The 12,078-nt window shown below is 43.0% G+C and overlaps 2 protein-coding genes across 19 annotated transcripts in view; one reads left to right on the top strand and one right to left on the bottom strand.

The window, feature by feature from the left end:
* Positions 1-12,078, bottom strand: part of DST (dystonin) — a 472,092-nt gene that overhangs the window by 194,011 nt on the left and 266,003 nt on the right. The window lies entirely within an intron of this gene.
* LOC132017239 (uncharacterized) lies at positions 4,200-8,154 on the top strand. The gene is made up of 2 exons (XM_059399033.1): positions 4,200-4,282; positions 5,964-8,154. The coding sequence occupies exon 2, from the start codon at positions 6,476-6,478 to the stop codon at positions 7,106-7,108; it is 633 nt and encodes a 210-aa protein (XP_059255016.1). The 5' UTR covers positions 4,200-4,282; positions 5,964-6,475; the 3' UTR covers positions 7,109-8,154.

The following is a 12,078-nucleotide window of genomic DNA, read 5'->3' as shown; positions in this document are numbered from 1 at the left end:
GGTCCTACTTAATCTGCTGATAATGACATTAAGGCACAGAGTGACTCTACCAGGGGTCACATGGTGATTCCAAAGCTGGGATTAACACCAACAAACAACTGTTCCCTCCATCAGTGCAGGAGGCAAAAGCCAAGGGATCAAGGAGACAAGCAGGAAGCCAGGATTAGGATGAGTAAATAAGGAATTGGAAGCAATACGTAGGGAGTCACAAATCATTTTGTAACAGGAAAAACATCAGTAAAGTCATGAGATTGGCTTCTAGTCCTGGCCACTAGTCTCATAGCTTTGAATAATTCATTTCATGTCCATGAGTCAACTTCCTCATCTATAAACTGAGGAGGTAGGAAGAGAAGCAGATTATGTTTAAAACTTTTTTCAGTCTAAAGTCCTCCTCAGAGACTGTAAATATAAACCCCGAAGTCAGAGGTCAAAACAGGCAGAGTTAAGCAACTGAAAGTAGAAAATTTTAAAAACCCAGACTGAAGAAAGCCTTTTAATGCGCAGCAGTGCTTGACTCAAATAGGAAGCCCTTTATCCTTCCCAGCTGCCACGAGAGCCAGAGGCATGGCCAACCCGGGACCCTGGGCAGGCTGTGGCAGTCAAAGCCCATACCAGGCCTGGCAGCTCCTAAGAGCTGTTTGTGGGGGCCACACACACCCTTTCTCTGCTATTCAGCACAGACCGCTATGCCCCGTGGTGCTCTCTCCCAGCCACAATCTGAGACATGCTCCTTGACAGATCATTGGAAAGTAGAGCGCAGCATCTCAACTTATTTTTTTTTAAGATTTTTATTTATTTATTTGAGAGAGAGAGTGTGCATGAGTTGGGGGGGGGGACAGAGGCAGAGGGAGAAGCAGACTCCCCCACTGAGCAGGAAGCCTGACATGGGGCTCAATCCCAGGACCTGGAGATCATGACCTGAGCTGAATACGCAGATTCTTCACCCACTGAGCCACCCAGGCATCCCCACAATGTCACAATGTAATCATCTTTCCTGAGAATCTGTGCTAATCTCCACAGCATGATAAGAACTATGCATATACATGAACACATTATATAGGATATACATACAGGAAAAATTCCTTTTTCTTTTTTAATGTGGAAAAAGAGACCAGAAAAGTCACAATATTCTTTCACCTAACTTCTAACAGATACTCTAAAATTAGGCTAGAGAAGTTAAGCTCCGTCGGTTAAGCTTCCAGCTCGTGATTATGTTCAGGTCATGATCTCAGCATCCTGAGATCAAGCCCCACCTCAGCTCTGCATTCTGCACAGAGTCTGCTTGGGATGCTCTCTCTCCCTCCTCCTCCGCCCCTCCCCCCAACTTGTACACTCTCTCTCATCTTCTAAGTAGATTAATAAATAAGATCTTTAAAAATCAATAAATAAAATAAAATTATGCTAGAGAGCCTCTCTAGCACATCCCGGGAGTTAAAACCCCATCTCCACTATTGATGTTCCAGCTCCTCAACTGCTTTAAGACCATTCTCTCACTTGTAAAATAATGATGGTAATTGTTATTACACTGTGTTGTGATAATTTGAACACAAACCCAGCATAACGTCAGCGATTTTATTATTGTGGTTTTTATTATTCGTTTTGACAAAGGGGGAAGCAAAACTTTGGTTTTATTATTTTCCCAATTCTCCTACTATAAAGGGAAGTAAAAAACAAAGTTTTTAAATTTGCTGCCTCAAATAAATAAAAATGTATAAAAACAAGGGTTCAGAAAAACGAATCTAGGAAACGGTGAATGAGAAAGTTGAACCTCCAGGTAAAATCTGACAACAGTTTCCTCTTAGCCTTTATGAATTGTAAGATGAACTGCTTCTGGAAACCCTTACACCACAGGAGCTACATGGGTGGTAATTACAACTATATAAAGAAAAAAGGAGGTAGCTAAAGAGAGCGGGGACTATTTTCCATGGGTCAAGAACCCCGCCAGTCTAGTCACTGAATTACCTATTCACAAGGGAAGTCAGTAAATTTCAAGGACAAAGTAAGTTTAACAGGTTCAAGCACAGCACAGCATTTTACCCAAGGAAGGATATTAAAGCAAGGGGGAGTTTAGAGGATAAAAACAGTCTAAATATCAACCAGGAGAAAGGAATAGAGTCTTATTAAATAAGGTTCCAATGGATGAATTTCAGATTATTATTCCCACACACACTATTTCAGACTGTTACACGTGTATACACTACTTAAAAACCTGTGATTTTCAAATGTTACAAACCAAACTTTAACATATCAAAGACTGCTAACCCACTGACTTGTTTTCAGCTTTTCCTGCTATTTCCAATTACTTGAGTATTATTCCTACAGGGAAACTCATGGTGTTTTTTTAAAGGTTCTGTTACCACTAACCACTACCTCTGAGTATATCAAACTTTTCATGATACTGTGCAACCAAAACCAAAATGAAAAATAAGTTAAACTCTAAAAATTAAGTCTGTAGTCATCACAGATCACCCCTGATTTAAAATCTGTGCATTCAGCAAATCAGCCCGAATCCTCCGTCAATGACAGGTCAGGTCTGATTCCAGGAGGTAACTGAGTTTCCTTCCTTCAAATCCTGGCAGCACTACAGAGATCAGAGAAGGTGTGCATTCACGCTGCCTGGGCTCAGATTCCAACCCCAACAGTTAACAGAATTATGACCAAGAGCCATTTGCATCATCACTCTAAAATCCTTTTTCCTCATTTCTACCTCCTTGAGTGGTTCTACAGATTCCATAAAATAAATCCACATCAAACATTTCGCACAGCGCCCGGCATGTAGAAAACACTATAAATGTTAGCTTCTCCCACCGTAATTTTATTAGCCGTGCTTGCCACTTAATGTTTCTTCCCAACAATCTGTCAGCTAGCCCCAAAAACAAACAAAATCATTTCTCTCTGCGCTCCTTCGGGTAACTCGAAGCCCTCATGCCTCACCTCCAGGTCATTGCTGGCTTCCACCCAACTGCAGGCTCTTCCTGTCGCTGTGCCATCCATGCCTGTATTTCAACCCTGCCTCATCTCTCCTGACCCGGCTTGACACCATTGTCAAGATTTTCAGAAATGTCTATTCTGTGGTAAACAAAGTCTCTGACCTCTTCAGGACCTTACACTGCTTCTACCATTTTACTAAACCAGGTCTGCCCCTTTTGCCCCAGGTCAAGTCCCACCCACCCCCTGGCCCCTGTAGACAGGTGAAGTGTATTCTAACTCTCCTAGTGATGCACAATCAACAGTCTTCCAACCACGACCCACGTGTCCCAACAATCCATTTTTATACTACAGGCCACTCTTGTACTACCACTTTCTTCTCCTTTAAAATGTTCCCTGCATGGTTACCCACCCCCTACCCCCAGAAAGATCTGACACGCAGCTCAGCCTGTACCCATCTCCCTCATAGACCACCTTCTCTCCACATCTGCTGCTACATTCTTGATCTCAGTGCCTTACGCCAGAACTAGCCCACGTCAGACCTTTAAGTTTTGAGAATGAGTTCCTGTTCTTCTTCTAACTTTCATTCTCTACCCCCAAGTAAACCATTTATCTGGCTTCATCAACATCTCACATGCCTTGACCTGTCCAGTTGTGTCCCACTCCGTGAGCCCTTTTCGATCTTCACTTCCTTCTCTATCTGGCCTGTACGACATGATCCACCAAGAAAATAGCAACATGAGTAAGAACTCCCTCCCTTCCCTGCCCTGCTACACACAAACTTGGCTTCCATATGACCTGCTTTTCTCCTATGCTCAGAATCCTTCCACCTCCTGCCTCCTGGGAGTCTCACTCTATCAATCATTCCTTCCTCGTCTGGGTCTTTGCTCTTAGTACTTAAAATACCCAAATCTCTTCTATAAAAATAAACAAAGCTTCATAAACTCAATTCCCTCTTTACTTATCACTGTATCTCTCTCTGCCCAGTAAAGCAACTGAAAAAAAAACTGTTATTTTTTGTCAGAGGCAGGCCCCTGGCCAGGGCGGCCTCCGCCATTAAGATGGCGCCTGGCTAGTTGCCAGGTTAGGATTGCCTCGTGAGACTAAGCGGAACGCCCAAAGAGGAAGTAAACAGCATTGGTTGCTAGCGAAGTTGTTCGTTTACGTGCACAGCCTGATTCGCCCCCTCCTGTACCCTGCTCGCTGATTGGTCATGTAAGCGTATATAAGTGTGTAGACTTGCGGAAATAAAGAGAGAGAAGATACGTCTGAACTGGGGCTTCTTATTGTCCTTGCGGGTCGAGGGCGATAAATGGCGTCGAAACCCGGGAACTAAATAAAGGAATCTCGCAAGGTAATCCGCAGGAAAGCGGGAACATTAGCCACATTCAAAAGTGGGAATTCCGCGGTAAAGCGGGGAGTAAAAAGGCCACGTTCAAAAGTGGGAATTCCGTGGTAAAGCAGGGAGTAAAGGTCGACTGAAGTATATGCGTGTAAAAAGTTAATGTGTTAGTGTCTTTAACATCCGCGTCTGTTGTCTGTGTGTTCATAATGAGATCTGAAGTATCTAAAGTGCGGTTGGAAGGGTCTTTAGAAGACCTGCTGAAAGCCAATGGAACTTCACTAAAAGCAAAAACTGCTTGGGCCTTTTTGAATACAGTGGAAAAGGCGGCTCCATGGTTCCTAGATGAAGGCTTGCTAAACATACCTCAGTGGGACCACCTGTGATCCACGGTTTGGCCCCTGTGAAACCTATTAATGCCTCGGGGCCATATCAACCTTTTAAGTTGTCCAAGTGCACCAATAACAATTCAAGGCAGTGGGGATTTACAGGGTCAGCTGTCTAAGGTAATACAAGGACCAAATGAAGCATATGCTGATTTTGTAGCAAGGCTGATGCAAACAGCTGGTCGAATATTTGGGGAGGTAGAGACAGCCATGCCATTGGTAAAACAGCTGGCTTATGAGCAAGCTAATAAATGGTGTAAAGAAGCCATCAGACCGTGGAAAAGCAAAGACTTGAGTACATATATTAAAGTTTGCAGGGGTATCAACAACAGTGTTATTCAAGGGCAGGTTATGGCTGCAGCTATCACTCAAGGTTTACAAGGATTACAGGGAGCTCAACAATATAAATATAGGGGTACTCCTGGAGTTTGCTATTACTGCAAGGAGCCAGGACACCTTAAGTGTGAGTGCCCCGAGAGAAAGGTGTCTTATCAAGAGCCTAAAAAACCAGGTATCTGCCCAAGATGTGGGAAGGGTGCCCACTGGGCATATGAATGTCACTCAATAAGGGATATACAAGGAAACTCTCTGCCTCCAAGAGGGTCAAAAAACGGGAAGGGGGGCCCCACACCCCAGGGCCCTCAAATGTATGGGGTGCTCCAACAGGTGGCTCGCTCGCATTATCCGCCGACGAGCCAAGGCAAGCCACAACAGGAAGGTGGCATCCGTGCCACCACCAGACTCCTATTGACTCCAGAGATGGGGACCCAGGTAGTCGAATCAGATTTTAAAGGCCCATTACCTGAGGACACCGTGGGCCTCTTGCTAGGACGGAGCTCCACGGCGTTATCAGGACTCATTGTTCACCCCGGAGGTATAGATGCTGATTATAAAGGAACGGTGAAAATTCTGGTATCCTCCCCACGTGGAATTACAGCTATTAGTCCAGGTGATAAGATAGCTCAAATCCTGGTATTGCCTAGTTGTCACAAGCTTTTTGGATGCCATGAGGTTACGCGGGGACAAAAGGGGTTCGGTTCATCTTGAGCTCCTCTAGCATGCGTCACGCTAGGCATGGAAAATAGACCCCTTTACTCTCTTTGGATAAGAGACAAGAAATTCATGGGCTTATTGGACACTGGAGCAGACTGCAGTAAACGGGTAAATCAGCTGCAGACAGACATGCAAGTGATGCTGCTTCTCCCCCTAAGCCTTTAGTACTTTGGAACGACATCCTCACAGGAAAGTGGAATGGACCAGATCCAGTGTTAATATGGAGTAGGGGGTTTGTATGTGTTTTTCCACAGGAAAAGGAGGCTCCAATTTGGATCCCAGAGTGGCTGGTGCGTGCAGCCTTGCCTCCAAACACCAGTCATGATGCTGAAGATGCTGATGATAACTCTGGGGATGCTACACCTCCTGCGGCAGACTCAAGCCAGAGAGCTGTGAGCAGTGGTTAAAGCATGGCCATATCCTTTACCAGTGACTAACTCTTCTCTCATATTCCCTCCTCTCCCTTTGATGCATGGCAGGTCTGTAACTTGCTAGGAGCATGTACTGATAACTCATCAATGTCCATGTTAAATGGTGGCAAATTCTTCAACTGTTCTTATAAACAAAATGACTCTAGTACCTTTGAGACAACAGTTAATGTGTCTTGTCCCAATATATTACTTATCAGCCCACCCCCATATGCGTCTCACCACCATTCCTTTTCCTCGTAACAAATGCTAGCGAGCTGTATGATACGTTGAATTGCACTAAGAATTGCTACCTTTCCCAGTGCTGGAATGTCACGGCCTTCAAGCTGGCTGTGATTATGTCTATCCCTACCCATGTTCCTATCCCAGTTTCCATTCCAGAGGACAAGTTACCGGTGATGCTATCCAGAAAGAAGAGAGATTTTGGTATCACAGCCGCCGTTGTGACACTATTGGCTATATCTACAGCAGCTGCCACGGCAGCAGCAGTCTCGCTTGCTGCAACTATACCCACTGCGGAAGCTGTGAACACCCTTGCAGAAGGAATGGCGGCTGCCCTTCAAACACAGACTCAGATCAATGCACATCTGCAAGCAGGAATCCTGATAGTCAACCAGAGAGTGGATTCGGTTCAAGAACAAGTGGACATATTGGGGGCCCTATTGGGACTGGGATGTATAGCACCCTTCCCGGCAATTTGTGTACAGAATGTCTCCCGAGAGCTCTCCCAATACTTGCGGGGGAATTGGTCCGCAGAATTCCAAAACTATACTCAGCACCTGCTACTAAGCCTAACAAGGATAAATAACACCAGAGTTGAGCTTGCAACCCTCCCAGAGATAATCAAAACATTGCAAGATGTGTTAACCTTTACGAAACAATGGGCTAGCGTAATTGGTCTGATGACAATCCTCATAGTGGGCTTGATTCTACACCTAGGCAACAGCAAGCCACAGTGCAGGCCTTGTTAACCATCAAGGCTGGAACATCCCCCAAGTGTGGCTAAGTATGCTGGATCGGTAGTCAACGACGGGTAAGATTGGTGGGGGAAATATACCAACCTAAGACAGGACGCAGATCATTGATATCTGCCGTCTGATGACGGGTAAGGATATTCCCCGCCACAGACAACCTATGACAGGCACGATCCCTGCCATAAAAGAAAAAAGGGGGAGATGTCGGAGGCAGGCCCCTGGCCAGGGCGGCCTCCGCCATTAAAAGATGGCGCCTGGCTAGTTGCCAGGTTAGGATTGCCTCGTGAGACTAAGCGGAACGCCCAAAGAGGAAGTAAACAGCATTGGTTGCTAGCAAAGTTGTTCGTTTAGGTGCACAGCCTGATTCGCTCCCTCCTGTACCCTGCTCTTTGATTGGTCATGTAAACCTATATAAGTGTGTAGACTTGTGGAAATAGAAGATACGTCTGAACTGGGGCTTCGTGTCATCCTTGCGGGTCGAGGGCGATAAATTTTTTTATGTTTTTTTTTTTAATTGATTTTGTTTTTGTATTTTTTACCTTTATTATCTTTACCTGTCAACCTGTTGTGATTTGGCTTCCATCCCAATCACTCATCTAAAAGTAGCAGTGACCAGACAAGAAAGCGAGGGAGGTTCCTGTTCATGACATGATTTTCTCAATGAAAAAAGGAAATCAGACAGTGAAATGTAACAGACGAAGTAGTGCTCAACTGCTCACACTACTAACAAGTAGCAGTAAAATCTGGACTTGAATCTGCCTGGCTCCACTGTGCTTTATCCTACAACCTCTTCAAACTCAATACAGAGAAAAATTAATCACTCTTCCTCCAACCTGTTCTTGCTTCTGTGTTTGTAGCTCGGAGGATGGCCCCATCAGTTACCCCACTTACAGTGTCTTACTCAGTCACTGCTCGGCACATAATAGACAGTAAATGCCCCAAGAACTATGTCTTTGTGACTGAGTTTGGCACCTGTGGAATCTGAATTATTTCACTCAGGCAACCACAATATGCTAGATCATTCTGCTTCATCATATATTTCTTCATCATAAACTTCAAGGTCCCGCACAGGAACGAGAGGCTTAATTACAAACTCCAGCCAGCAACACTGAGGCACCCATAAAAATGTCACTTGGCCAAGTAGGTTTTTGTCTGCTTACTAACTGACATAAGAGAAATGACACATTTCACAACATTTTTCAAAAAACTTATTTTGGCACAACCTAAATCAACCTAAAAACAACCTAAATCTAGTATTCTCTAAGTTCAAGAAAAATGTGATGAGATGCGGTCAAAATGTTTGAATTAAAATGTCTTTATATTTCAAGTCCAAATGAACGCCAAGGTCAATCTCACAGTAACTTTTAAGACACAGTTATGATAGGTCATTAGAATGGTACTGGGCTCAGCAAAGCTTCCACCTTCTTCTAGAACTGAGTCTCACTATTGGGATTCTCAAATTCCTATGAACTGTCATGTCTGGTCTGCATCTGAGGATCTATTTTACTTACAATTGAAATGATTGTTTTGGATTATTTAATTTTTCAACGAAGCAACTTCATTGACCTTTTTTCTGGTATATCCGCTTTAAATGTGAAATTTCAGTAAAGAGTTTATCACAGATTCTGCTTAAATTTATTTTTAGTATTAGCAGATAGAATTGGCTCAATTCCCACATGAAAATGGTACTGAATTGGTTGATGTCAATTAATAGAAAAAACCCAATCTTCATATATTTTTTTGCTAACTATACATACATTGTATAGGCCAAATCCTTATTTCACTTGAACTGCACAGGAAATGTTATTTCCTTCCCATAAAGCCCAGAAGGTAGTGGTGTCCCTACCGGACTAGAGCAAGAAAGGGCAATTTGCCTTTGACCATCATTCTATTTACATATTTTCCTCTTCCAAGATAGTTCAAATCAAAATTAGAAAGAGGAATCTACAAGTATTTTATGTGAAGTGCAAGTGTTTTCCAGAGCCCTGACAAAAGCTGGTTTACATAGAACAGTTCCAGGTTTAACAATATGTAACAGTAAGGCATGCTCAAAAACTGCACGGTCACATTATTAGAAAGTGGGTTCTCCAACAGGGATTCTAAAAGCATTGTTCCTACTGGAAATAGAACAAATGCTCAGAAAAATCTAACCATTAAGGTAAGAAGTCCTCAAACTCATTTGAATTAGGAAAATGGCTGCAGGCCGTATATTTTAGCAAAATTATTTTGAGCCATGTAGGGCATTATAAAAAAAAAAAAAAAAAAAAAAGAATCCAGATGCCAAGTATATGAAATCATTTTCATAGTTCAGGATCCAGAGTCTTGAGAATAAGAAAAGTCACCATTTCTGTCTTATCTTTTCACTCTACAAAAGCAAGATCAAAACCTAAATTAAAAAACAAATAAACAACAAAAAAAAAAGACCAAAAACCTCAGCCTAAAAAAAAAAAAGGCTATCAAAAAAACAAAGCTCTCCTACTTTTTCCTACCTTCACGTCTCTTTTACCATGTTACCTCTGCCCTCAGACACAACACTGATACTTCACTACATAATTTCCCTTCTCCCTCTCGGCAGAGCAGAGACAACATACGATAATCAGAACATAATAATCAGAACCAACAGAAGGTGTTGGCAGCTATAGGGGAGTCTCTGGAGGGAGATGGTAAAGAGGTCCAGGTGGAGGAAATTCAAACACAAGAAATCAAGACTAACCCAAATGCACAGAGTCCGAACTGTGGTCGAACCAGGCATGTGCCTGCTCGGGGATGAGCTTCATAGTGCCCATCAGACCCAATGCCTCACAGAGCACCATGAGGCAATGTGAACCACAGACTCAAGAAACAGCTCAGAAGACACAATAAACACCTGAAAACAGACGGTTTCTGCTTCTGCGATCTAGGAGCCAAAGAAACCAGAGCTAGAACCCTCAAAAATAAAAGCATGAGTTTCTCCAACTCTTCTAAAACCCAGTCATGTGTACTGACTCATCCCGCCACTCATGCTCAGTCATCCTTAGGAAGACATGAGCACTTAATAACAGGGATATATTAGTGGTCCCACGACTGTGTTTAGGAGAGAAGAGGGTCTTCTATTACCTGTTATCTCTTTTTTCCCCACTACCAACTACTGAGTTGCAGTAACTACTAACCTTGGTCTGGACCATCACCTCTAGTCTCCAATGTGAAGACCAATGACATCTTAAGACACAATCATAAGACACCTGAAATAATATTGAGCTCAACAGAGCTTCCATCTTCTTCTGGGACTAAGCTTCAGTGTATGGATAAGTAATAGTGTCCTAATCAGACTCACTGCACCAAGGCTTGGGCTATACTCAAATGCCAGTTTAGGATGTCCTGGACTCTGCAGCCACAGTACTCCAGCTCAGTCTTGGCTGATCCCCCATAGACTCAAGCCATTCCCTTTCTACTCTATGATCAAACCATATGAAATTCAACCCATGTAGACCACATCCTCCCTCTCTCTTAGAGTCCTCCAATCAAGCTACTTCCCCACCTTGAAACGGTCTCCTCATACTCTGCCCAACATGACACAGATTAGGTGCTCAATATCTGTTAAATAAGAAGGGGGGAGGGAAGGAAGAAAGCAGGGAAGGAAGGAAGGAAGGAAGGAAGATCAGAAACACGGTTCATGTTTTCATTTGATATGAATGAGTTTTAACCCATCATGTCATGTAAAACTTGTCATTTTAGAAAAGTAAATGGTTTCCAATGAGCCTCACTTTCCAGTAATAATACAGCACCCTGACCCCTGCACAGAAGTACCCAGCAACAAGCACAGGCCCACAGACCACTCAGTGAGAGCTCAACATTAAGTAGTGAAACTAAGCTTCATCCATATCGTTTCTCTAAAGCAGTTTCAGAAATCTGACACAACAGATAACCTCAGAGTGTCTTCCAATGAAAGAAAACAAGCCACCATATCCCATCTCAGAGCTCACTCTGCTTTCATTCACAGCTTATTGCAAGATGACCTACTTACTGCTAGGTAAATTGCAACTGCCTCACTATGTTGGTCAGCTGAGACTGTAAATGTAAAAGTCCTTTGAGCAAAGTCAAAGCCACAAGACAACTGGGCGACAGGAACACCCTATTTTTACAGATGTTGTCATGGTTCTGGCATGCACTGAGAAAACGAGAACAGCCAACTTGCGAAGTTGAATCAGATATTTCCTAAAAGATTCACTTCATTTCTGTAAAGAATGCTTGGATTTCATTCTTCTATACAAGGCAAATAATGCAACTTATATTTTTTTAACTTTTAAAATAGTTGTAATTTGATGAAAAGATTAAAAAGTTTAATCAAAGTTGCTACTTAAACAATTTACAATGCGTAACACTGGAAAAGGGAACATCTCTGAAGTTAAGAGAACTAAGATATTTAGCTTACAGAAAGCTATAAAAATACTTAAGGATTAAGGAATTGGGAGAACTCAAACTGAAAATACGCAGAGCCATTTGGGGGAGCCTCATTTCACTGGTGAGCAAGCTGAGGCTACAGGAAGTGAAGTGACTTGTCCAGGGTCTCACAGTGTGCTAGCAGAAGGCCTAAGGTGTGGACTTAGGTCTCTTGAATTTCAGACCAGAATCAGCATGAAATTTCTCCTTCACATTTAGAAAAGAAATCCTTACAACTCACACTCATTTTTCCCTCAGGTCAGTAGCCCATAGGGGGGTGATTCCTTTCAGTGCACCATTTGCAAAATAATCCTCACTAGACCAAACACAACACCTCAAACAACCACCTACACCCCACAGAACAGCCACTTTGCCTCCAGCATTATGTCCTTTTCTCATCTCATACCAGAGCTACTATCAACAATGTCTCTGAAATGGACTTGTACTAAGGTGTAAATAACCAATACAAGCTCTAAGAATAGGTTATTCCCAGGGGTTATCTCGGGTCAAAAAGATTGACAAAACTGTAAGCTAATTATGGAGTTAGA

The sequence above is a fragment of the Mustela nigripes genome, chromosome 5, assembly GCF_022355385.1.
Source record: "Mustela nigripes isolate SB6536 chromosome 5, MUSNIG.SB6536, whole genome shotgun sequence".
Classification (NCBI taxonomy): Eukaryota; Metazoa; Chordata; class Mammalia; order Carnivora; family Mustelidae; genus Mustela; species Mustela nigripes.
The sequence above is the reverse complement of the archived record's forward strand: the minus strand, read 5'-3'. Positions and strand labels throughout refer to the sequence as shown.

Excerpts from the sequence above, each read along its gene's own strand:
- LOC132017239 (XM_059399033.1), top strand. The coding sequence starts at position 6,476 with ATGTCTATCCCTACCCATGTTCCTATCCCAGTTTCCATTCCAGAGGAC.